At 42.9% G+C, this 27,320-nt stretch overlaps 1 protein-coding gene across 9 annotated transcripts in view; it reads left to right on the top strand.

Moving 5' to 3' along the window:
- PLCE1 (phospholipase C epsilon 1) overlaps positions 1-27,320 on the top strand; it is a 298,532-nt gene that overhangs the window by 66,323 nt on the left and 204,889 nt on the right. The window contains exon 1 of one of the 9 annotated variants that reach the window (XM_070261762.1): positions 24,293-24,504. The exons of 6 other annotated variants lie outside the window; for them this stretch is intronic. In XM_070261762.1, the coding sequence (XP_070117863.1) occupies positions 24,496-24,504 (9 nt within the window). In that variant the 5' untranslated portion in view covers positions 24,293-24,495. Of the gene's footprint in view, positions 1-24,292; positions 24,505-27,320 lie in introns of those variants that run through there. 2 more of the 9 variants (XM_070261761.1, XM_070261763.1) reach the window with 2 other exon arrangements.

Raw genomic sequence — 27,320 nt, 5'->3', positions numbered from 1 at the left:
GACTCTCCTGCTTGTGAGCTGACCTTAGACAAAGTGCTAACTTTTCATAGTCTTTATAGTTGTTAAATGATTATGCTAATGGTTCCTACATTATGGGACTGATGTGACAATTAAATTTACAAAGCACTTCATGATTCACACACTGCCTGGTAAATAGTAAATACTCAGTAAGTGTTAGCTATTGGTTTCTTGATTTTTCTTGTCTTCAGATTTCAAAGACAACGTTTTTAGCCCTTAAGCAGAAAATTAGAAAAATCTCAGAGTGAGAGCTGTGGGGGCTTATCTCCACCTTCCATTGCTGGAAGCTCCTTCCCAGATTCTATGTTGGCCCCTGAACAACAGAGTCAATTGTTGTCTTTCTGAATTCACTCTCCAGACCACAGTGTTCTATAGCCAATCTTGGCAACACATCAGGTTCCAGGAAAGAACATGAATCATCACAGGGCTCTCGACTCTGTACTTCTGAATTTCATGAAAAAACATGTGATTCTCTTAGCAGTTCTCCTAAGGATCCTTCTTCACTGATTTTCTTACGTCTTTTCATTTACTCATGTCAGCCACTGGGACCTACTTCCACTGCTTTCTCCTTCCTGGGTTCATGCCCACCACTCCAGGCCCCCTCCCCTCCTGCTGCCTTTGGCCCAATCCCCAAAACATATCCAGCCCTTTCTCACCTGGGCTCTCTTCCACCTGCTTCCTTCCTGCTCCCTCTTCCTCCTGCTCTCTTCAGAACTCTGCTGTAGCAGACTCTGTATCTCTGCCTTGTTTGCCACTCTCCCTCCTGTCCTTTCCTTTACAGCAGTTTCATTCTTTTTTTTTTTTATTGAGTTATTGATAGGTTACAATCTGGTGAAATTTCAGTTGTACATTAATGTTTGTCAGTCATGTTGTAGGTGCACCACTTCACCCTTTGTGCCCACCCCCCACCCCACCTTTCCCCTGGTATCCACTAAACTGTTCTTGGTCCATAATTTTAAATTCCTCATATGAGTGGAGTCATACACAGATTATCTTTCTCTCGCTGGCTTATTTCACTTAACATAATTCTCTCAAGGTCCATCCATGTTATTGCAAATGGAATGATTTTGTTCTGTTTTGCAGCTGAGTAGTATTCCATTGTATATATGTACCACATCTTCTTTATCCATTCGTCTGTTTACAGCAGTTTCATTCTTAACTGAAGACATCACATACTCTGCTGTCTTTACACGTGGAAGCCTCACCTTCTATGTGGGGAAGAGAGGATTCAGCTTTCTCATTGCCCCGTGCTGGGAGTAGACATTGAACTTCCACCTTCTTCTTGACCCATAGGATGTTCATATCATCTTTCTGAGGTCCTTGCTGTAGCACGGCCACATCTCATTTCCGTAATCCCAGGCTGGACCTCCAGAACAGAGCCTGGCACAGAGTAGGTGTTCTAATATGTGTTGAGTGAACTGAATGAATTTGTGAATGAATGATTGATTCTTGCTAAGAAGTTTTATCAACTGGCACATTTTTTGCCTACCCTGACCCCATTTCTTATCATTATATATTCATTGACTCAATAGATATTTATGGAGATGCTAGGGCTGGTTCACTACTGCGGATACAGTGATGAATAAGAAGATGTGGTCTTTTCTCTCAAGACATGCCATTTAGTGAGAGGAAGATATATTGCTTAAATAAATAAATTAGAGTTGTGATAATTGTTTGAAGAAAAAGTGCAGGGTTCTCTGAGATCTAACCTAGTGAGGAATAGGGTGGTCAGTAAAGGTTTTTGTAAGAAAGTGAGGTTCAGTTGTGTACTAGGAGTGGGAATAGTAATTGGTTAGGTCAAGGTAGGTGGGAGGAGGAGGAAAGAGTGTTCCAGGCAGAGGGAGTAGCATGTGCAAAGGCCCTGAGATGGGAAGAAGCACAGCATACGTGGAAGGGGCTGAAGGAAGACCAGAGGCACAGGAACAGGAGTGGGGGTGGCAGCTAAAGATAGTGAGAGGTGGGCAAGGGCCAGGCCTGGGGCTTCAGCATTCATTTTGATGACCCTTGATAGTCCTTAACTTCATGGCTGTCAAATCCGGACAAGTGCTTCCTTGCCCTGCGTGTTTCTACACATGGTACATTTTTATCCCTATAAAAACCCTTTTTGCCTTATCTCCCACTCAGAGTGATCACAGTGACGAGATCTGGTACAGGTTAATCATGGTAATCTGGGCCAGTTTGATGATTAAGGGCATGAGCCTTGCAATCAGGCAGAGCTGTGGCTCAGATTTTAGCTTTGTCACCTAGCAGCTGGGTGATCTTGGGCAATTTACTTAACCTCTCTGAGCTTCCATTCTCTCATCTGAAAATGAGGATGATAATCTTTAGCACATGGAGTTGGTAAAGATTAAATCAATGAATGCAGTAAAAGCACTGAGCATAGAAGTTGGGTCATACTAATTGCTCATTACATGGCTGTGCTTGTTGAAGGTTGAGGGGCATTTAGAGCCCCTGTGCCATAGGAAACAGTCACCCAGCCCTTTTTCTGCAGCTTCTGGACCTTTCTCAGCAGAGCCCTGCGTAATAACTGGGTGAGAGTTCCGTTTTTTTTGGTGTTTTGTTCTGCAACTGCTTTCTTAGGGTGTGAGCCAAAGACTTCTTTTTCATTCTTTGTTCTCTCAAGAACATTTGACATCCATGTTTAGTCCTGGTCTCTGCGTCTCACTCAGCATTCCTTAGGGAAACTCTCTGTTCTTAGATCTTCTTCTATCTTGTCTCTGTTACTCCCCACACTAGCTGCTCACTCATCCCCTGCCTCTACCTGTCCTGGGTTCTGGACCTTTGTCTGCCCTGGTCACTGAGATCTGATTGTCTTGTTTCAACTATCCATTAATCTGGTCCCAGACTCTTGGATTGCACTGGATAGGTGACAGCATGTATTATTTTTCCTCCCTTTGATATCCTGGCTCTTGGGCTAAGGCTCACTTCTGACACCTGCCATCTGGGAAAACTTAAACCCTGTATTCCTAGACCCAGAACGCTTGTCCAGCCTTCTCTTGGCCTTACTCCCTATGTGTAAAACCTCATGCTATCTCTGCCTTTATTTATTCCTAAATGGGAGACCTGACCTTTGGATTCCCACCATCAGTTCTGGCTCAACATACTGAAAACAGAATTCACCTCTGTATGGCTCATTCTTTCTGTACTTTGCTCAGGTCGCAGACATAGAACTTATTGCATCATGTTTGCTTGCCCCATTAAGTTATGAAATCTCTGAAGACAGCAATTGTCCTTAATTATCTCTGTGTTCCCAGCATTTAATTCAGGTCCTGGAAAATAAAAGAAGACCTTTACTTAATGATTTTTCAAAATTAATTGGAAATTGTCACCCTGCCAGAAAAACTAGGGTCAACGGGCGGCATCAGGGAGGAATAGGAGCATTGGCTGATGGAGGGCAGCAGGGACCTTGGGACAATTCCAGAGATGGTATGGTCAGCTTCAAACTATGTGGGGGAGGATTTCATGGTCAGCTGGTATTCAGTGAGGTGGCCTTCCTCTCTGCTTGGGGAGGACTTACTAGATACCAATATAGCACAAAAATTAGTGCATGGATGTTCACAGCCTTTCCTCCTTTTCTAGCCTCTAAAGATAAGTCTGTGTTTGCTTTTTCAGGGTTCCATTTGTTCCCTCTTCCAAAAGTGGTAGACTTCTGACTGGCTGAGAGAGAAGCTAAGTTCATCTATAAAATAATGGACACCCAAGGGGGCGGAGGAGAAGAACAGAAATCACAAAGAACTGTGTGGAGAGAGAGAAAGCTTGGGGGAGGCCATTTTGTAAAGAGCATTCAGCAGCTGCTGAAAGGTGAAAAGGAAAGGGAAGGTGTGAATGGGCCCCCCTGATGTTCTTTAAGAAAAGCAAATAGAGGATTTGACTTGTTAATAAACTTCAACTGCGTTTTCTGTTGCTCTATCCCTTGTGCGCAACATAATGTCTGGCACATGGGATGCTCTCAATAAATATTTGTTGAAGTAATTCCTTAAATATTGGAACTGTATCTTCAACAAATGATCATACCCAGACTGTAGGCTCTGTATTCACAGCATCCACAGTATTATGGGGCTAGAAGCACAAGGTTTTGACATCATGAGTCTTGTATGGTGGGGTGTTATGGAGGAGCAGGGGGACATGCAGCAACCCACCTCCAACTTCAAACTGGAATGACTCTGCCCTAGTGTGCAATGCTAGTTCAGCACCAAGGACAGCATCCTTTGGACGCTCCCCCTCGCATTTTAGTGCTGCTCCTCCCTTGCTTGTTTGCGATTTCAACATCATGGGACCCTTGTCTTTCCATTACACGTGGTTTGCAACCCTCCCAACTGGGATCAATCCAACTACTGCCTTCTGCATTTCTAGACATGGACTGCCGAGTGCTGCTGGACAGAAATAACAAATCCAAGCCCTTGGATGACATACAAATTTATGGTCTCTTGTCTGAGCTCCACCAAGCAGTCCTAAACGTTCCTTGTCATCACTCTCTACCCCATGCCCCACAATGGCTATTCCAAACCTACATCACTCTAGCCCCTCACACCTTTGCCTGTTCTTTCAGTCTTAGTGGGTGACTCTGCCTCCTACTTCTGTGAGAAATTGAAGTTACAAGGTGAAAATTCCTTTACCTTCCTTTTTACACTCACTTTGCTTTGCCTGCCCTCAAAAGAAAAGGTGTCCTTTGATCTTCTCAGAACAAATCCCCCTACTTTTGTTGCTCATTTCCCTCCCCATCCCTTCAGGTCCTCTAGGACCAGACCTTGTTCCATCAGCTGTCTTCTTCCCTCCTCTGGATCTTTACTGGATCCTGCCCAACCTGCTAGTCAGTATTCCTGGACAACTATGAGGTTCCATCAGAGTCACATGGAGTTCTTATTTAAAGATATAGATTCAGAGACCCTATTCCAGGACAACTGAATCAGAGTCTTCTGTGGTGGCGCCCTGAGATCTATATTTTTAACAAGTATTCCTGAGTTGGGAAGCACTATTAAAAGCTCTGCCTTTATTCTTGCTGCCCCTCTTCCACCCAAGAGCCAGACAGACCTCTCTGAAATACAGATCTGATCACGTCATTCCCTGTGAAATGCCCCTCAGGAGTTTTTTTAAATAAGTCAGGGTCAGGGCAGGATGCACGTGGTACACTCAAAGTGGGTAATTTGAAGAGAATTTAACGACAGTGAAGAGGCTTAGTGCAGTACCTCAGGGCTAGCAACAGGGGCCCTGAAAGGGTAAGGGGAGGGAGTGGTTACTTGTCCAGAAAGAGAGGGCTGCCTGACCTGAGCTGTAATTAGTAGAAAAGTGCTTCCAACCTGCAGCAGCAACAGGAAATGAGAAAGGAAAATAAATATTCCTCCTCCCTCTCCTTCCTCCCTCTGAATTATTGCCAGTGTTCCCCACTGGATGAGGGAAAGGGAGCTGGAGGTGCAGTCTATATTGGTTAGCCTCCAGGGCCTGGAGCATGGTAGAGAAGGGAGGAGAATGGATTTTGGGGAGGTAGAGAGGCAGGGCACACAAACAGAAGTTATCTAGCAGAGGTTTCTAATCAGTGCTCCTAGGATAGGGACCAAACCCTCATAATGTCCTCTTCCATCAGGCTGCCTCCTGCTGCCTCCCATCCTCCCCTGCAGCCTCTATAGATTACAGGGGCTCTGGGAAGTCCCAGGTTATTCCTTTGCTCTGTGTCTTTGCTCCTGTAACCTCCTTGGCATGGAATGCCCATTTTGTTCTTGTCCACTTAACAACTGCCAAACTTTCTGCAAAAGGAAACTCAAGTGATACCATCCTCTGAAGGCTTTCTTCAGCCTCCTCACCAGGTAGTGTTGGCCAGTCCTTCTTTTTTGCTCCACACTTATTCCATCATCATAATAGTTAATGTGTGTTAACTATAGTAAGGAGTGCTTACTATGTGCCAGACACTGAGAAGTTTGCATGTGTTAGCTAATTAAATCCTCATAACAAATTGAATACCCCCATTTTATAGATGAGTAAACTGAGGCACAGAGTGGTTAAGTAAAATTGCACTAGATCACCCAGGTAATAATTGATGGAGCCAGGATTTGAAGCCAAACCCTCCGGCTCTAACTGCTAACCACTCTGCCATAGAGCCTTGTGGCACCAGCACCACCTGACAACATTCATTTATTTACAGGTCTGTCTTCCTCTACTAAACCATAAACTCACCAAGGATAGGATAGTGTTTTTTTTATCTTCCTCACTACCCCCTTGCCTTACCCCAATGCTTAGCACAGAATTTGGCAAATAGAAGATATTTAATAGATGATGAATGAAGGGAATGAGTGAGGAGTGAAGGCAAAGGAATCTTTTGTGAACACTCCCTCTTTACAATTCAGAAGGCTGCAACTCAGAGAAGCTAAGGAACTTTTACTTTCATAGCATATGCTATAATTTCACTCCAGGTCTGTCTGACTACAAAGGCCATGTTTTTCCCCCATCATATCAGGTTACTTTCAAGAGGAATACAAAACTTTAATGCTATACAATTGTCCCCAAACAAAAACATGGCAAGCCACCTTGTTCATTTTATGGAACTGGCATAACTCGGATAACTCAAAGGAAATTGAATGCCACTTGAAGTCGAGACCCAAAGCAGAAACTCTACTCAGGAATAAACTCACACTGGGTGATGGAATTAGGGATATGGGACGGGGAGAAAGTTCTAGGTCAGGTTTCAAGGTAATATCCAAAGAGTTGGAATTTAAGAACCACAGTTCTGGAAGCAGAGTTCCAATACAATCCTGCCTCTTTTTGAATCAAGACTTGAGTAAAGAGACAAGCATGACCATGATTTAAGGAATGTGTCTGACAAGGAGTTGGGTGGGGTTTGACCAAAGCCAGGTCCACAGGAGAGCTCTCTGAAGGCTCCAGTTCTATAAGAGGTACTAAAATATTACTAGAATATATTGGAAATAACTTGCTAGTTAGCTTTCCATAGTGAACTCCTGAAATGGCTGGGGAAGTAAGACTTTGTCCTGTCTCATGGAAGTCTCTTACCGTCAAGTAAAAGCTATTTTAAGGCATGCCCACCAGTGCTGTCCACTCTCCAAGGAGTGAGCGAGTGTGCAGGCTGTAACTGCAGCCACAGGCATCAGCATCAACCCACCGAATGGCCAGATGTCATCAGCAGGTACCATCAACCACTTCTGAAACTGAATAATGCTTGGCGTGATACTGACTTACTATCTAAATTTTAAACAGTTAAGATACTGGGCTTAGAAAAAAAGAACACATGCCATCAATCGTTGTAATAAATCCCTTTTTTTTAACATAAAGAATGAGGTATATATTTTCTTATTAATAGAAGAATAATTTTTGTCCTTGCTCTAACAAGTAAATATGGAGCAAATATGTGAAGAACATCAGTGTAAGGGATGCCCAAATGTCTGGTATTCCTCCTCTGAACTCACACCCTCTGTTAATGGCTTCATCCTACAGAGGAAGAGCTGGACTTCCTCCCTTCACCAGAAATGTTGATCCCCCAGCACAGGCCAGTTAGTTCTCCTTCTAGTCCTATTAGTCTGCCCCGCTCTCTCTTCCCTTATCTCAGTCTAGGCTCTAATTGCTCAATTGCTAGGGCAGTTGCCTCCAAGGTATTTTGACAGATTACTCCTTGGCATGGAGATACGCTGTTCTTGAGCAAAACTTCCAAGCCTTTCCACAATCCAACGCACATTAAACATTTTTCCTTACTATTTCTGCCATTCACTTTAATTGGGAAAGTTTTCACCCTGGTCATCACAGACAGAAGCTCTGGGCTCATTGTAGCTTCTCTGCCTTCAAGCAATGTCTCCTCAATTCCCACCACCATCCCCCAAATCTCCAATTCCCACCATCCCCTCTTTCACCCCAGCCTCAATTCTCTTTTCTCTCTTTTCATCAAATCCTATTTTTTAGGTTCCTCCTTATGTATAAAGACTTCTTTGACTGTATTGGCCGGTGTTAATTCTTCCCTCCTGATGTGACCTTGTACATGCCATGTGCCAGGCACTGTGCTAAATACTTTACACCCGTTGGCACTCTTAATCTTGCCAACAAATCTGGGAGGAGACATTACTAGCCCCATTTCAGAGGTGAACAAAGTGAAGCTCAGTGAGGCTGAACAGTTTGCTCAAGCTCAGATAACTGCTAAGTGCTGGAGCTGGGATTCAAGCCCGGTCTTGGATTTACTGTCAGTTCTGTGAAGCTAACACCTTTCATTCAGGGTAAGTCCCTTCAGCTTGGGCATGTCCCGTGCAGACTCAAAGGGCGGCAGGAGCGTCCTGCTTGCATCCTGCTTCCTGGCTCCTCTCACACCTCGAGGCCCTCCTCTGGGCCACTGGCAGTCCCTTGAGCTTGGCTCCTGGTTCTTCCTCTTTCTCCCTCCTCTGGGAAAGGCGTCCATTACACAGCTCCTTCCTCTCCCACTGCCTTCCATTCCACCTCAGCAGTGTTTCCTGAGGTACAAACACACATGTCTTCTTAAACCTCCTTCTCTCTCTTTCTACCTCTCTTTCACTCTTTGTCTAGTTACATTGGAAACTCTTCCTCTTTCTTTGCCACCCCATCACCCCGCTCCCTCTGTTTGTCGGAGCTCCTATTGTTGCCCTCTCCTTTCACCTTTATGTTAACTCATCTTCTTGTTTCTGTCCCTCTTTTACTTCTGTTTCTCTTTCATCCATTTCCTTTCTTTGGAGCTAAAAAAATACCTGGATGGTGGCTGATTAAGAAAGCTGTGGTCCTGGGCGCTGTTGAGGGTGGTGGGAGTCATTCTGCCTGGATTTGGCTCCCAGCTCTACTGCTTTCTTACTTTGGACAAACGGTCGAATCTCCCTTCCTCAATTTCTTCATCTATCAAATGGGCATGAGAGAAGTTATTGAGGCTGAAATGTGCTACTCCTTTAGTGTTTGGCTATTCGTATCATTATTATTTGAATTTGAATTTGAATGTTCTTAGACAGGGGCCCATTGTCCCTACATGTTACCTTCCCTATTTCCACCACTTTGCCCATGTTACCCATTTCATTTGTCTGCTTGACTCCTGTAGATATTTGAGTTTGCGATAGATACAGACCAAAGCTTAGAAACTACTCAGAATGTCTCCATTTGTTTCTATTTATTCCGAATTTTTCATTTTTTCTTTATTCTCCCACAAATAAACCATTTTTCTCTCAAGCATCGACAATGACATGTGTTATTTTTTTTATTATTATTACATTTGATTCCGAGACTTGCAATAAGACTTTTCTGTTCTCATTTTTTTTTTTTTTAAGATTTTATTTTTTCCTTTTTCTCCCCAAAGCCCCCCGGTACATAGTTGGATATTCTTTGTTGTGGGTCCTTCTAGTTGTGGCATGAGGGACACTGCCTCAGCGTGGTTTGATGAGCCGTGCCATGTCTGCGCCCAGGATTTGAACCAACGAAACACTGGGCCGCCTGCAGCGGAGCGCGCGAACTTAACCACTCGGCCACGGGGCCAGCCCCTGTGTTCTCATTTTTTTATGTATTGACGAGGGTTAAATGAATGTCACCTGATGTCATCAGGTGGCCCTACTCTTTGAGCTCTCCCCAGAAGCATCCGCTCCCCCCACAGAAGCATTTTGGGAGAGACGTGGAGGCAGGCTTACTGAGGAGAGGGTTGACATCACTTTCCCCCAGCAACAGCTTGGACTCCTCCTCTGGCATCTCCAGCTGCAAAGTCTTCTCTACCAGGCAGCGCCGGGAGTTCTTGTTTCCTTCTCTCTGACCCCCACCTCCTCCCCCAGGGAACATCCAGCTCTCCGGGCTCCTCTCTTCATCCTTCCATATCAGATTCCCATCCCAATCTTTGGACACTTTCTTAGAGTGTAATGCCACCCACCCTCCCACCCCAAGCAGCTCAACAGTTTATCTTTAAACGTTCTGGCAAATACATTTTTTCTATGTCATAACTTACATTTTTATAGACTAGCTTAGGATATCAGTCAATATTTATATCACCTTTTCTATGGGGCAACGTGTCCTGAATTCCAAATGACTGACTTATAGACTTGTAACTGATATATTTAAAGTCGTATGAAGCTCAGTGAGGACTGGAAATGGTCAGGCATGGCTTCATGGAAAGTGGGTCTTGAGTTAGACCTTAAGGGATGTTTAGAAGGAGTTCAGGAAGGGAGACATTCCAGGTGGGGGAGTGAAGACTCGGAAGCAGAATGGACAGGGGACAGTCAAGAGTTGCAGAGGGGATGAAACACATTGGCAGAGTTTTTACTACTCAATAAATAGAAGCCAATGGAATGATTCAGTTTGTTTCCCCATCCCTTCAGCTTCTTTAATGTTTTGAGTCAGGGATGCAATGCTGGGCACGTAGGCTGCTATCTGCCCACTGGGCAATATCAGATGTTACTAATCATCATTACACTTTTCTTTGAGGAATCCAGGCATAGCCTAAATATCCTTCATGATGAAACATCCTAAGCACTTCTACAGTTGCATGTAATATGAAATCTGTTTGCTCTTTGTGTCCCAGTTTTAGTCAAACCGATGATTTTTGTCCCTAAATGGGACTGTATTTAGAATAACTTTATTAGGTGAGAAATATAAATATCCATTTGTAACAGCATTAATATAATTGTCCAAATACACTATGATACTGTCTTGCTAGGATATAAATTTCATAGAGATGTACAAAGCCCTTTTAACTGATGCTTAAATCCGTTTGCTTTTAGAAGGTGACGTTGGTCCAGTTACTGATGTTAAGAGCTTTATTTCCTCAGATTTCGCTTTGGCATTGATCCATTTCCCAGAGCTTGGTACTGGTTTTTTTAAGAATAATTTTTATAATACCAAGTGGAGCAGCTATATTAGTAAGTTGTACTCCTTTCTTATCAAATAGACAATTTATGCCTAGACAACGTGGATCTATGCGAAGTTTTCCACAAAGACAGTAGGATTTCAAGTGCCTGGGCCTCCGTGGGTTCCCTTCACTGCCTCCCTTCTTCCTCTTCTCCTCTTGGCGTTTACTTCTTATTATCTAAGAACTGGCTCAAGAATCATCTTTCCTGTTAGATCTTTCCTGAACTATCACATCCACCATCAGAACTAGTCTCTCTCTTGGGGCCGGCCTGGTGGCGCAGCGGTTAAGCGCACACGTTCCGCTTCTCGGCGGCCCGGGGTTCGCTGGCCCGGATCCTGAGTGCGACATGGCACCGCTTAGCAAAAGCCATGCTGTGGTAGGCATCCCATGGATAAAGTAGAGGAAGATGGGCATGGATGTTAGCTCAAGGCCAGTCTTCCTCAGCAAAAAGAGGAGGATTGGCAGCAGTTAGCTCAGGGCTAATCTTCCTTAAAAAAAAAAAAAAAGTCTCTCTTTTCTCCATTCCATAGCACTTCGTTTTTGCACTGTTAGCAGAATGGCTGGTTAGCTTGGGGCATGCCCACCTCTCCAGCTGAACTTGGAGCTTTTTGAGGACAGCCATGTGCCTCACCTTCCCCTCCCTGTCACCAAACACAACGTAGGCACCAGATGCATCTTTATTTTTTGGTTTCAGCAATAAAATCATTTTAAAGTACTAGGCTAGTAGAATTTTCATTTTGTTCAGATGTATTACTGTTGGTGCTGGTTTGCTGGAGAAAGCAAGATCGATGTAAAATTAAGTGACAAATCCAGAAATGTGGGTTTGGGGAGTCATTCACCTTGGAAGACTGAATACTTTTTCTACTGATAAACTGCTGGCTTTCTGGTTTTTGTAATGAAAGTGCCATGGGGTACAGGCATTGGTATTGATGTCTAACTGTCTCAAGCTGAGCCTACCTTTGTGTGAGTGAAGGGAATATATTTGGATCATATGACTGGAAACATGCATGTCATGAGACAAATATGCCAGCATTTCTGTTATGACAACAGATGGTATTCTCTTCCTGAGTCAAATGGGAAAACCAGCGATTTGGGGAAGGCCTGCACCGTGACCTGGGTGAGGCAGTAACATTCAGAATGTCTCGATGTTCAGAGTTCCCTTCCTCTTGAGCATCACCCTTTGCCTCAGTTTTTCATATGGGAAATGGGTGGAAGTCAGTGGAATTATTGTGTAATAAAAATAGCTAGCACTTTTTTCCTCTGAGTCAAGTACTGTGTTGAATATGAGAGCTCATCTAATCCTAACAACAGCCCTATGAGGTGATAACATTAGGATCCTCAGTTTACAGGACAGAAAAATGTTGACCTTGCTCAAGATCAACCACTAGTAAATGGAAAAGTCTGCAACTCGAATCCAGGTCTTTCTGACCATTGAGCCTGTGGGTTTTTTTTTTTTACCTCCATGCTGGGCTGCCTCTGTGGGAGCTTTGGAGAGTCTCGTAAAAGAGCTAAATGAATAGCAGAGGTCAGGGATATCCCTATTAGAGAGAGTGTTCAGTAGGAAGTTAATGAAGGTAATATTATGTATGTTCTTGAGAGAGCTCTCAGCCTGGAGTAAAGACAGATACCGTATGAACTGTACAGTGGTTGATTTGCTTGATAACTCAATCTTTTGTCTCCAATTAAGCTTATAATACTGTTAGGCAATTTCTGAGACTTTGGTCCATTGCAGTAGGACTTCAGGGGACAAAGGTCTTTATTAGGGCTGGAGGGGGTCAATGTGAATTGATGCTTGAAGGTTGTGTTGCCTTTTCTGAACTCTGCATTGTTGTCTTTTTTCCTACCAGTAGGTGGAAATAGAACAGAATCTTTCAGCACTTGCCCTTTCAGCTGAATCCTGGCAGGATTACTTTAATTTCTGCCTCAAAAGAACAACAACAAAAAAGCCCTCAGGAGAAGTTCGGCGTGTGCAGTTAGAGGATTGTTATTCTGCAGTCAGACTGGAATATTTCCAGTCTGATGGTCAGATAATGGTTTTAGCCTCTTACAAGGCCAGGGTGCTAGAAGCAGCCACTGGCAACTGTGGGTCTCCTGTGAGCCCAGCTGGACACCTACCACGAGTGGGGGTTTTTTCCTGTCCTGGCCACACGTCCTTTTCCAAGACTTTTATTCCCAGTTTTAAACCTTTGTACTTACTGTCAAATTGTGCATCATGATTTTTTTTCAGAAACTACATTTCTGAAGTAAAAATTGGTCAAATTGAAACAGTGCGTAAATGGATAAAATAGAAGAGGAAAGTCTCCTGCCCGTGGTCCCCCCACATTCCCAAGGTGTTCACCAACAATTTGTCGCATAGATATCCAGACATTTTTCTATATGTATACAATTGTATATCTCCATTTAAATAAAATTAGAATCATGAAATGTGTTATTCTGCATCTTGGCTTTTTTCACTTATCAGTGTATTGATAAGCCTCCCTATGTATGTGATTATCTCTAGAACAGTGGTTGGTTTTCAACTGGGGGCAATTTGGCCTCCCAGGTGACTGTTGGCAGTGACTGGAGGCATTTTTGGTTATCACAGCTAGGGTAGAGAGTGGGGTGCTACTGGCATCTAGTCTGTAGAGGACAGGAATGCTGCTAAACATCCTACAATGCACAGGACAGCCCCCCCACAAGGAATTACCTGGCCTCTAGTGTCAATCGTGCCAAGGTTGAGAAAGCCTTCTCTAGAGAACCTCATCCTCTGTAATGTGTATATAGTAGTCTACACTGTGGATTTCCCATCTGTATTGATCGATCTTCCTACTGGCAGTTATTTAAGGCTATTCCAACTCTTTATGTTAGAAGTGGTGTTGCACTGAACATTGTTTTACATCTTTGTGCACTGCGAGATTTCATTTCTGCAAGATAAAGATACAAAAGTAAAATGTCTGAGTATAGGGACTTTGTTTTACAAGTAAAAGACCCTAAAAACTGAAAGTTTTTTCTTGAATTCACAGCAAGCTGATTTGGTGGCAAAATCTGACTTGAACTGGCGTGAGGCTAGTTATAGTCTATTTATTCCATTTAATGTGAATATTTAGACGTTTTGTGATTATGAAATGCTGCCTCAGTGTGTGATAAGGATGTTACATAATATATGGTATAAGCACCTCATTGATTTTTTTAATCTGAAAAAAAATTGAATTCCAAAGCCCTTTTAACTTTTTCGTAAGTATTGTAGCAATGTGCAGCATTTACTGCCTATAATCTGCATGTGTTGGAATGAGCAGAGAGTGAAAACTGATGATTTTGTTTTCAGCCTCTAGATGCGCCCCCTCCCTTGTTTTTTTTTTTTTTTTTTTTTGCTGAGGAAGATTTGCCCTGAGCTAACATCTGTGCCACTCTTCCTCCACTTTGTATATGGGTTGCTACCACAGCATGGCTGACAAGTGGCATAGGTCTGTGCCTGGGAACAAAACCTGCGAACCCAGGCCACTGAAGCAGGGCACACTGAACCCAACCACTAGGCCACAGAACCAGCCCCTAAAAGCCCCCCCCCCCAAAGGTGATTTTGAGCCTATAAAGAAAAGTTGAATTTTTTCAGGTCATCATTCTTGCCAGTGCCTTGTGGTTTTCCATGTAAATCAGCCCATCAGAAAACATCAAGCATGACCTTGAGAAGTGCTTTTTGCCTTGCTATTTGTGAACACCATTGAAAATATTAACAATAGCTACCATAATTGAGTGCTTACTGTACTTCATGCTTAGCAAACATGACCAAGTCTGACTTTCACAATAACCCCTCTAGGAGGTGGACTTTTACCTTCATCTATACTTAGGGGAATGGGCTTCAGCAAGTTGGTGACTTGGGCAAGGCAACACCTTTGGGAAGAGGCAGAACCCAAGCCTGCAGTGGTATGTGCTTTATCCCTCCCCAGTGTTATTCTGTTATTCCAATTCACTTTCCGCCATGTGAACGGAGTTTTCATATTTCCACGTTGGTGGCCATTAAAAAACTTTTGAGAAAAAAAATTAGTCCCAAGTTGCTTTTTCTCGCGAGGGGCTGCAGCTACCTGGACTTGACGGCAAATAGGTGAATATCACTGAAGTCAGGTAGATATTTTCACCACAACGTTGAGAGAAAGTCGTTGGAGCAAAGCTGAGGTCACGCGCCCTCCCACCGAAGAACTCTAGCACCGAGCGTTGTTTGAAATGAGCAAATGTTAATGTCCTCCCTGGAGCCTGGATTTGATATGATATTAGGGCTAAGCTTTCAGTTGTATTTATTTCTCTTGGTTTAATCCCAAGAAGATGTCGGTTTTCGTTATGAAAATTGCAGGTGTAAAAAATATCTTCTGTTCTCTCTAGCAAAGCCAATCCAAGCACCCTCAGGAGAAATACCTGCCCCAAGCTAGCTGGAATTTCTGATTCCTGAATTTTTTGTGTGTGACAAGCTTAGGCTGAGGGAGCGTCCGAGAAGGGTGGTCCTAGGTTGGTTGTTTTAGCTGCCACTGACATGATTCACTTTGCTGCCTCCGGGCTCTAGGAGTTTCTCAACAAAATTAATATGCAAGGAGCCTTCCCATTCCTCAGTGCGCCTTTCCGCTGGATCCTCTGCAGCTCAGCCTGCTGCCTTGTTTTAAAGTGTCAAGTTTATAATTGATTTTACTTCAGTGAAAGGGAATATCAGGGTGTGAACTGTATACAGAACAGTTAAGTACTCCTGTTATTCCTCTTCCTGCCCAGCTTTTATTGTTGCTTTTAGATGTCTTTCAACTTTTTATACACAGTCCTTCACCCTGGGTGAGTTCTTTCTGGTTCTTTGGTGTCTGAGGAAGACATAGGTACACTCCCCTTGATCCTTCATCGCAATGCCCTTCCTCACAGCACCCAGAATCTTTCATGGAGGTTTCTTTAGATTCTGCAGTAACACCTCACAGGCCCAGATTCCTTTCTGCCTCAGGGCCTTTGTACATGCTGGATTCTCTACCTGGGACACACTCTTCTACCTACTACCTCTTTGTACCTGGCGGTTAGCTTCAGTTCTTGTGCTCCAAGAAGCCTTCCTAGACCACCACACCCCTTCCCCTAGCCAAGATTAACCATTAGTTCTGATTATTTCATGAGTCTCTCTCTAACATGAGACGTTACCTAGTATTAGGTCAGGGACCAGGTAAAATAGTCCAGTGCAATCAATATTTCTGCAATGGGTGGAGAAGCGAGGCCTAGACTTCTCTGGATTCCCAGAGAAGCAGCTTCTCTGCTTTTAGACTTTACTTTCTGAACTAACGTTTTCTCTAAAATGTGCATATTTCTTCACATCTCTCGCCAGTTCCCTTCTGGGCCCAGCCAGCCCGCTCAGAAACGGGCTTATGTGGGCACTTTCCTGTTCTGTTGTCGTCCTCCATGTCAACAGGCTGTTTCAGATATAGGTTGCTTACTTGTGTTTATTATGGCTATTTCAAGCGTACAGGAGAGCACAGAGGAACTGATGGCAAATAGCCGTGTACCCACTGCCCAGAGTTGCAAGTGTCAACATTTGTCATGTTTGCCTCAGAGTTTTTTTAAGAAATAAAATGTTACAGAGACAATGGTGGGCCCCATTCTCCACCCCATCTTCTTCCCTCAGTGGTAACCACTATGTGGACAATTGTCAAACCAGTCATCGGAAGGCATGCAAGTGGAGGAAAACAGAAAATTTGACATTTTGGCTAGTCTTACGGATGGGAAATATTATCTCACTCTTGTTTTCATTTATATTTCCCTGATTATTAGAAAGCTTGGACATTTTCAATGTTTATTGGCTCCTGAGGCTGCTGTGAGTTACCTGTTTATATCTCTTGCCGTGTATCTCTTTGGTTGTTTGCGTTTTTCTTATTGGTTTGTAAAGTTCCCTGTATGTTGGATTATTCCTTTGCCTGTTATATATGTTGCAAATACCTTCTACTAGTCCATGACTTATGTCTTTGTTTATATTATCATGTGTCCTATAGAAATTTTAGAATTTAACGTGATCCAATTAACAATTTCCTTTGTGATTTCTGCTTTTTATATTTTAACTAAGAAATCCTTCCCTACCCTGTGATCATAAAGATATTCTCCTCAAAATGTTTTAAATATTTTGCTTTTCACATTATGATTTTTCATTCATCTGGAATTTTTTTTGTAATTGGGTCGAAATATAATTTATTTTAACCAAGCTGCCACATACAGTTGGGTACATTTCTTCCTTTGCCATCTTTATACCTTTTGTTTGTTTTTCTTGTCTTATTACACTGCCTAGTACTTCCAGTGCAGTATTAAATAGATGTGTCCTCAGCCATATGCTAAATCCCATTTAATTGGATTACACCAATAGTCAATAGTGTAGGTGTTATCTCAACTTTATAGGTGAAGTAACAGAAACTTGGAGAAAATAAATAACCTTTCCAGAATCACACAGCTAGTAAATATATCAGAATCAGTATTCAAACCCAGGTCTGAGTGGCTTCAAAATTAAACTGCTTATGCTGCCTCTTGGTCACAGATGACTTGGGGTAAAGATATCCCCTTCCACCTTGCATGCTCTTGCCCAGCTCCTCTGTGTCTAATGAGGAAAGAAAATTTTTTTGAAGTGATGCCAGAAAAGCACTCCCAGTGTGTCTGAACAAAACTAATAGACTTTGTTTAGTTTAGACCTGCCAAAAGCAGATTAAAAGAACTTATAAGTATGAAACAGTTCTTATTCCAGATGGTATGAGCATTCACTCAGGTAATAAAATCACATCTTGGAGGAACTTCAGAAGTGGGGAGTAGATCTTCATAGTAAGTTAACATTCTCAGGAATATTAACAGGTAACTAAAATATCCTTCCTTCTTCCTTCCTTCCTTCTTCCCTTCCATCCTTCTGTCCTTCCTTCCTTCCCAGCCTCTATCCATAAAAGATCTGAGGTAGCTTACAAAGATCTACCCAAAACCAGATAAAATAAGAAGATGAGAAAATCAGGGCAAAGATAAAATAAAATAAAAAATAGTTCTTGCTCTAGTGTCATTTGTTAGAATTTGGCCACAACATAGCCCTAAGCCTCCTAGCAACTGAAGCAGAGAAAACCTGTCCAGCTACACAATTCACAGTGGGCATGGGATCAAACTAGACTGTTGCTAAGGGGAGACACAGTGTTTTTTAATTCTGAGACTGGAGAGGAACTTCTGCCGTGGCCCTCACATGGGGACCTTCTGTGATGATGTGCGCAGAGTTCATCAGCTTCTTCTCGGTAATGAGGAAGTGTACCTTTCCTGGACCTGGTTCCCCTACTCGACCCCAAGCTCCTTGAGGGGGCAGGCACCATATCTACTTCAATCTTCATTATATACCAGTGCCCAGCACAATGCCTGACACAAATTAGGTGCTCGTAATGTATTTTTTGAATGAATGAATGAATTTATTTGTAATATCCATCAATAAAAGCCAATGGCTAGATACAAGGTCAATATGCAAAAATCAGTTGTATTTCTTTACACTAGCAATGAACAATTCCAAAATCAAATTAAGAAAACAATTTCATTCTTATTATCATCAAAAATAATTAAATACTTAGGAATAAATTTAAGAAAAGTGGTGCAAGACTTGTGCACTGAAAACTATAGAACATTATTGAAAAGCCAATGGCAAAACACTGGAGCAAATTTATTAAAAGCAATTTTATGTGAAGTAAAAATATTGATATTTTAGATATGTGGCTTTCTGATGATTTGATTTGAAGGAAGACTATAATTTAAAATTTTAAGAGGAACAGATGGGCCAATCATACTTTTGGTGCAATTCTCTATGATTATTACTTTTTACAATCAAGCTCCTGGTAAGAAGGTACAGCACAGAATTGGAGTTTACATTCTCAGTCAAGTATTAGAAGTACATATATTACGTGTTGCCAATTTGCTGCTAGGAAGTTAGGTGAACCCATAAAATATGGTGCCATAATTGCTTTGTGAATTAGAAAGGTGTCTGTTGGGTAAAATAAAATCAAGATGTATATGGAAAATGGGAAACTGCCTCAGATGTTTAGCAGCATCTAATTCGTATTAAGGGCCCTTATATTACAGATTTCAACCATTAATCTGTACTCTGATACCTGCCTTGAATCATGTGTCTGCTGTCACTGGCTAATTTTTATTGAGCCCAGAGTATGTGCTGCCACTTTTCTAAACAACGTTACTGATGTTATCTCCTCTAATGCCCACACACATTAACCTTTCCTGATATTATCTCATGTAATGGCCACATCTCTATAAAGGAGGTACTGCTCTTATTATTTCCTTTTACAGAAGAGGAAACTGCGGCCTAGAGAGGTTAAGCCAGTTGCCTAGGGTCACACACTAGAATGTGACAGAGCCAGAAACTACACCCGGGTTTGGGAACTGTGCAGCCTGTGCACTCAGCCACCCGACTCTGTTGCCCCCAGTTACTTCTAGCTCAATGATAGTAAACACCCGTTTCCTGTGATTGGCTAGAAGTAAATTTCCCTGTTAGGGATGGCGTGTGGATGTATTTGGGGGCCTTGTTTTGATGTTGCTCCCAAGATGCCACAATTAAAGAATTGTCCCAATTATGCGGCCGTCTTTCCAGAAGAGTCTCCTACAACTTCAGGATAACCAGCTACAGTTTGTATGACGTTCTCCAAGTGTTGGCCTCAGAAAATTTGTTGCTTAAACAGGGGGCTGGACAGAAGCATGGTTGCCAGACTTTGTTCCTGCCTAGCAAAGACTCCCATTCTGTAAATGTAACTGAGAGTTTGTAGTTAAGACCTTGGGCTCTGGAGGCAACCAATACAGCTCAAGTCCTGGTTTAATAATAGAACTTTCCTCTTGGTGTTGCTGGAAGGATCAAATGAGGCTATCAGTTAGGGCACTTAGCACACCGTGGGGCGCTTAGAAAGCTTTTAAGACTAGTGGCTGCTAAAACACACAACCTTTTAAAACTGGATCCCACGGCATGGAGTGCGTCTCCACAACCAGCAGAGGCAGCCAACAGTTTAACGCTGAGAGCGGCTTTGGTCTGCAGACTCCTGAGGCCACCTGGCAGCTCTCCAGCCCAGACTCTGAAAATTTAAACATTTTCATATTTATTTTTAACCAAACATAAAGAAAAGGGATTCCCACAGTGTGAAAGAGGCTACACAGCTTTGTCATTTCCCACAGGGAAAAGGACTGAGGGAAGCTTCTTTTTGCTGGTGGAAGAAATGAGGGAGAGGGCGAGAGTTCAGGGAGGAAAAGAGGCACTTGACTAGGAGCTCTGAGTCTGGGTCCTCGGCCAGCTGTCCCTTCAACTTCCCAGCCGCTATTTCTACGTCCATAAAACCAGGACAGTGGACGACAGGCCATTCCAGTACTGACACTCTGCGAAACCGTAGACGCCTCCTTCGATCTACAGTTTAATGTGAGCCCTCGGCTTTTCTGGAGGGGCCTTGTAAGTCTGGCCCCTTGGAATAATGTCTCCGTATCTTTCGTGTGAGTCCTGGGGAAGGCACTGTCCTCTGTTACCCAGTGCCCTACATCCCAGCTTATAAATTCCTCTTGAAATTTGGAGCCAGGAAAGCATTTGTCTCTCTGCTCGAACCCTTCTATTTTTTCTGATTGGATGACATCTGTGATACCCTCTCAGTGTGTTTCTCTTATGACTCCATTTGCCGAGAAGCTCAGAGCTAAATGCAGTGGTTAGCAGTAGCAGCTTCCCTCAGACAACTTCGGTCTCTAAATCCTTCTTAGAACTGGATGTTGTTGTTGTCTGATTTTATGTACTTTAATATAGAAACCACACCACATCCTTTTGTGGCTTTAAATCATTCGTGCAGAAAGACATAATAAATAGGTGGAGAAATACGTGACTTCTCCATCATCTGGCTCCTTCCCCACTCTCAGCGAGTCTGAAACAACAACAATAACAACTGACATGTAGTTAGGACCCACTTCGGACTGGGCACTATTCTAAGTCCTTTGTATGTGTTTTCTCGTTCAAAAACCTTGTGTTTGGGAGTACTATTATTTTTATTTAAAGATGAGGAAAGTGAGGCACCAAAAGGTTAAGTAGCTGAGCAGAGTCTCACAGCTAGTGAGAGACCACCCCTTCCTTCACGAGTGGTGGATGTTAGACCCAAAGAATTCCTTTGGCCTTGGGAGTCCTAGTGGCAGAGAGGCCTTGGCCCAGCTGGTATTGGCTTGTTTATGTGCATGATTAGTAAGCCAACCACAAACAAACTGAAAACAGGGATAAAGACAAGGAGGGGAAGGGGAGAACTGATGACCACAGAAGACTGGAGAAACCTCTCTGGCTTCTGACTATCCTGAGGTCTATTCTGAACCCTAGTTGGTCCTATTGATTTGAGAACCCACAGTCCCAGAGATGTCAACCCATTTTCTGGAATGTGTATGGGGTAGGGCTGTGGTTGGGGGATGGTTCCTGGGGCAGCCCGGGTTCCCCCAGACTTAGGTCCTTTGGGAGGCCAGCTTGGCTGTGGGATGCTCTACAAGTCCATTGAAGTGCCCTGCCCACCCCTGATGGGGTTCTAGAGGTATTTTCCAGTGGTTGCCTGACTTTCAGAGCTGTCGCTAAATGAGGAATCAGTCACCTCATTTGGCCACAAGCCCTAAGCAGATCCTGTGTGGTGGCATCTTTAGTGCCTTGCGCTCACTCCTCCTCACACTGAATACAAGAATGGCCACAAGTAGGGATCGGATGGGAAATTATTGTGGCCGGTCATGGTCAGGCTGACCACCTAGGGCAGACAGACTGGGTAAACCCAATCTTAATTTGGATTAATATGTAAATTTGGAGTAAATATGCAAATGTCCAAGTTTTATCAAATAATGACAGTTTTTAAAAGCAAATAATCCAGAATTTTTACTTTCAAAATTCTCTCTCATTCAATCGATCGACAAATGTTTATTGAGCCTTCCCTGTACCAAGCACTGTGCCAGATGCTGGGGGCACAGCAGCAAGAAAGCTGATCTGGGCCTGCTGATAGGGAGCGCACGCAGCAACGATTCTGCAGGCTGTTGCCTCTGGTGTGGTCGAGTGCTGTGCTCAGGAAGCCTTGTCGTTTGAAATCGGTTGGGCGGCTCTCCCTTTAATCTGGAGATGGTATCATTGCTCCAAACGTTTTTGGAACTGCTCTTTAGGAACTGCCTTCAGAGCTAGTCTGGGCCACACAGGAAAATGCATCTCACTATTTTATAGCCACACCTAGCTTGTGACCAAAAATGGTATTGCCCAGCTTGATGACCCACTTTATTCCCCAGACTTGGCTCTAATTGACTTGCCTGTGAGCCAAAATTACATCCACCCTCTAAGGATAGATATTTACCACCACTGAGCATATTAGCAGTAATTTGGATAATTTCGAAATAACGTCTCACTTGCCCAAACTCCCATCATCTTCGGTGCCTCTGTTGTAACACTAAGCTCCGTCTGCCTCCATTTCCCCTACTAAGGTTGGAAGCCTTTGAAAGGCCAGTATACTATTTGTGTATACCCTCTGCAGTGCTCCACGTGGAGCAGAAGTTCAAAAATGTATATTTACTAAAATGGAATGTACAGGTTCTGAAAGAAGTTTCCAAAGTGGTGTTCCAGAATTGCTCTGAATGATAAGAGTGTCATTGGAACAATGGACAATGTGGTGTAGACAATATATCTGGGCTCTGGAATCTGTCAGGCCTGGCTCCAATCCTTGATCGTCCCCTTTACCAGCTGTGCAGCTGGCCCTACACAAATCATTCCTTCCCTCTGAGCCTCCACTTCTACGTGGAATGGGAATAATAATACTCCCTCAGGGGGCTTTTATAAGGACAAGTGAGAATATTCATGTAGTACCCTAAGCATTGTGCCTATTGCATAGTATACTAAGTAAGTGGGAATGATTATTATAATTATTGCCATTTTCGAGTGAATTCTTATTTGGATGCATAAATTCTGGATTTTGAAAAATAATAACTCAGGGCCAGCCTGGTGGTGTAGTGGTTAAGTTCACGCACTCTGCTTCAGTGGCCCGGGGTTCACAGGTTCAGATCCTGGATGCGCACCTACTCACTGCTCATCAAGCCATGCTGTGGCAGCTCCCCACATACAAAATAGAGGAAGATTGGCACAGATGTTAGCTCAGGGACCATCTTCCTCACCAATAATAATAACAATAATAATAATAATTCACTCAGTGTTCACATCATTTAATATCTTATGTCATAGAAATTTCATACTGGAAGGAACCTGAGAGCCCATCAAAGTCCATCTTCCTGATTTTACTGAGCTCCAGAAAGGGAAGTGGATTGACTAAGGTCACACAACTTGTTCATGAATGACCTGGGCCAAGCCAGTGTTCCTTTTATGTGACATTTGATTTTTGCCCCCTGCATTTGGAGGTTACCCCTTCTTTCCAAGGTCCTTGCAAGCCCTTGGAGCTCTGGGGCCTGGCACTCCTGGGCAGTAACAGCCAATAGTTTGCTATTTGCATTTGGGGAGCTGCAAGCACGTGCTTCCCACATCTTTGTGTAGGAACACTTTCACTTTGCAGAGTGCAGAGCATGCTTATGATCATGTGCCTGTGCAACTTCTGAAACTGATGGGAGCAATAGATCGGTGATTAGGGAGGGTTTCAGACAAACCTGGTACCACTACTTATCAGTTTACCACTACTCAACCTCTCTGAGCTTCAGTTCTCATTTGCAGAACAGGAACAATATTAGTATCTACTTCATAGAGTTCTTGTGAGGGTTAACTGAGATATGTATATAAAGTGCTTAGCACAGTGCCTGGCACAGGTAAATACTTTTTTAAATTTCATATTATGATCAGTAACACATCGAAAAACAAAGAGTCTACCTCTGGCATGCCCACCAGTCCCAAGCTCACCTCTGATCAGTTGTGAAAACTTCTCTGGTCTCTCTCCTAAGCAGGTGCTGTTGATAAACCCCTTCTCCTCCCCTAACACCCTTCTCATCCAGTAGCGACATCGCAGGGACACCAAATCAGGGACCATGAGATCCGAAAGTAATAAACGGCAGTTGCCCATCAGGAATGGTTTTGGGAACCTCTGGGCTTTCTTATTCCTCAAAAGTTATGGGAAGAAAAATGGACTTCTGGCTTAAAGAAACACCGCTTTTCTTGGGAGTTGCCTTTACTTTGGAGGCATTCACACCTCTGGCATCCTGCAATACGGCAGGTTCCCACATCCCTGGATTGGTGCCGTTACCCACTAGACACCAGGTTCTTTGCACACAAATGCACTTTGGGTTCTGTTTGCTAACTTTTTTCCCTCTTGGTTAAAACTATGGGTATTTGAGAAGGTCTGAAGTTCTACTTGGAAAACATGATCCTGTGATACTCTTAATGAGATCAGAACAATCCCAATAACCTTAAAATTACAGAAGCCAGATTAATAAAACCCAAGGGTGCATGTTGGTTGTTTTTTTTTTTTTTCATCTAGAAAAGTTGTATTTCACAGCAGTTCTTACCATGCCCTGACTCTGGATGGGGCCCTCCCTTGATTCTGGCCATTACATCATTTCATTTCGGCTAATGTAAACACTCATCACCCTGCGTGTTGCAGGATTTTTCAGTACTGTTTGAGATTGGGCTTCACTCCGTGGGTCGGTTGCGGTGATTGATAGTTTCAGAAGGAAATGCAGCAGGAAGAGGTTTTGCGGGAATGGAAGAGGTGAGGCAGCTCCATGTGAGATTCTGCAAAGGGATTAAGATTTGGCACCGGGCTTGGTTTCTGTGCAGCCTCTGAGGCAGAGCGCCTCAGGAGAGGGAGGCAGGCTGTCAGCTGGGGCTTTGCACGCTTTCAGCCTGCCTTGAGGGTTGGTTGGCTCTTCCCTCTCTCTGCAGTACCCAATTTTACCTTATTAAAGGATGGATGTGGATGCTGGAGGCTTAGAGAAGACCAGGTAAGGGTTCTCGTTTTCCAAGAAGTCCCCCGATGCTCTTAATGCATGGAATCCTGGGGGCTGCTCCTTCACTCACACTGCTGGGCAGCGTTAGCCAAACACAATTCCTCTGAGACATTTCACAAAGAGGATCAGGGAAGTTTCTTTCCTAGTTAAGAAAGTTTCTAAAATGTTTTAACCCCAAATACTTAACTATAGGGATGCAAATTTTTCTTTCTTGGTAATCACAGTTTTGAGATGACTTCTTTGCATTTTAATCTAGGAGATTTTGAAAAGAATCCTGAGGGTTTATTAGATGTTTGTTTTCCTTCCTTTCACAATGGCCTGTGTGTTATGTATCCACATCTAGTTTCAGGAAAACTTCTAGTTCATGATATTCTTTAGAATGCTAGCTTTTGAATAAGTTGATCTTCTTTATGCAGATTTGATGGTTTTTTTCCTTTTTATCTTTTGGCTTTTGTGAATGCGATACTGGTAAGGACTATCCTTAAGTATAACTAATTATAAGAAGAAAAAAGTATACTTGGGATTTCACTGCAAACATATTTGATAGCATCCCTGGTTGAAATGAGCTACATGTCTTTTGATGCTTCAAATAGACTTTATTAAATGAAATTTTCAGTGTAAATGCTCATGGTTCTGGGAAAGGTGACGCAGCTTATCTGTGTGGTTAAGCTATTTATTCACAAGCATTAAAAGCAATTTAGACGTTGGATAAGATTAGCTCAAGAAGAGATGTTGGAAGAGTGGTTTTCTGCTCACCACCAACTCAATTCCAAATTCTGTTCCTTTTCGTAAAAAAAAAAAAAAAATCTGAAGTTAAAAATAACCCAGAATAAAACTTGAAAACTGTTTTGTTTCTCTGTATTTGGCTAACTTTATTGCAAAGTACTGTGTTTAAGGAATTCAAACTATGAAGATTACTCTTGAAATGGCTCACACAATTCTATCTGCGAATTTCTATGACCCTTTTCTAGAGCATATGATGTTTGAGGAGTATTAGGATTAAAATTTTCAATTAAGCGTTCATTCCTTCTACAGCCCTAGGAGATGGATAACAACTCAAAGAAAATGACATGAGAAATGCTGTCAATTTCTTGACACAAGTTCATTTTTCCTGTGTCCACAGTAGTGGTTGAGTTATCAAAGGGAGGCAAGGGGCATTTGTACCCCTCATTACAGTGAGGGTGTGGGGTGTCTTGGTAAGAGAGAATGCCTATGGTTGTTGTGGCAGATGGATAGATGCGGGGACTCCTGATCCCTGTTACTTACTGAAAACAAAATGTTTCCGTTAAGTGTAGGGGACTCCAACCCTACAACTTTGGGGGGTTGGGTGAGAGGAAGTTTGTGCATCCAGTTGTTCTTACTGTTTTTGTTTGACGTGCCCTTTTAGTTCATGCTGTCTTCTGTTTCGGCTTTGGAAAACAGACTGGCAATACAGTCTCTTACATTTTGTATTACTTTAATGGAGCATTTTAGCCGTTGTGTTTCCTTTTAGTAGATGGCTAATAAGGCGGCAGACCTGACGCTCAGTTTGAGAAGGTGTGAGAGCAGCTGTAATCTTTAGGAAGAGAAAATCATACCAAGGGTTAAAGCATGCAAACTCTTAATTGTGCTGTGTCCATTCTCTTTGGATTATTGAGGGATCTAGACAAGCTGTTGTTACAAATGCTCTCCATAATTGAGCTTTAAAAAAAAAAATCATGCCGTATAGTGTGGAAATGATAAACCCTGATGTTGCCCAGACTTTACTTGTCATATTGATATCTTCTTAAGGGATATCCTTAGTCCTCTGATATTTTTAGAAGGCCAAAACAAAATATAATTTTGTCAACGTATTACCTTGTCCTCATTTTGTCTTCTTCCTCCTTACCTGTCATCTGGAGAGAGGGAAATTGTCCAAGAAATCAGTTAAGGAATAGTTGCCAGGAACATCCAGTAGCTGTTGCCAGGAATCATCCTTTCCTTCTTAATGTGCTCTTGATAAAGGTTTTATTTATTTGTTGTTTTTATATCTATTGAAATTGCAAGACTTGGGAGTGGCTGAAAAAAATTCAAATAGTACAAAAAGATGAATTGTGAGAAGGCTCCTCCGTGGGTCCCAGACACTCGGTTCTCCCCTAGGCAGTGTCTGAGGGAAGTTTGAAAAGAAGTAAACACGGCTTTAGAACGGTGCTTCTCAAACTTTAGTATGCATAAGCAACCCCCGCACAGTGGGTTAAAACACAACTTCGTGGGTTCCATGCGGGAAATTCTGATTCTAGAAGACTGCTATTGGACCCCAGAATTTGCATTTCCAGCAGTTTTCCAGGCACTGATGCTGCTTGTCGGGACCACACTTTGAACGGCGTTGGTTTAAAGGGAAGGCCTCCTTCTGCATCCATTTTTCACTTTCTCTTCTCCAAGTTTTCAGAATGACTTCTGCTGATATTAATAGCCATAGGAACCCACTGGAAGAAGACTAGTGGCCAATGAATCACATATCTGTAATCAGAAGTTGGATGGAGAAAGGGGTAGTGATGGGGAAGGTATTCTGTTTGAAAACCTACGGCATGCAATGTTCACACACTGAGTGAAGGGCATT

The sequence above is a fragment of the Equus caballus genome, chromosome 1 (assembly GCF_041296265.1).
Source record: "Equus caballus isolate H_3958 breed thoroughbred chromosome 1, TB-T2T, whole genome shotgun sequence".
Classification (NCBI taxonomy): Eukaryota; Metazoa; Chordata; class Mammalia; order Perissodactyla; family Equidae; genus Equus; species Equus caballus.
The sequence above is the reverse complement of the archived record's forward strand: the minus strand, read 5'-3'. Positions and strand labels throughout refer to the sequence as shown.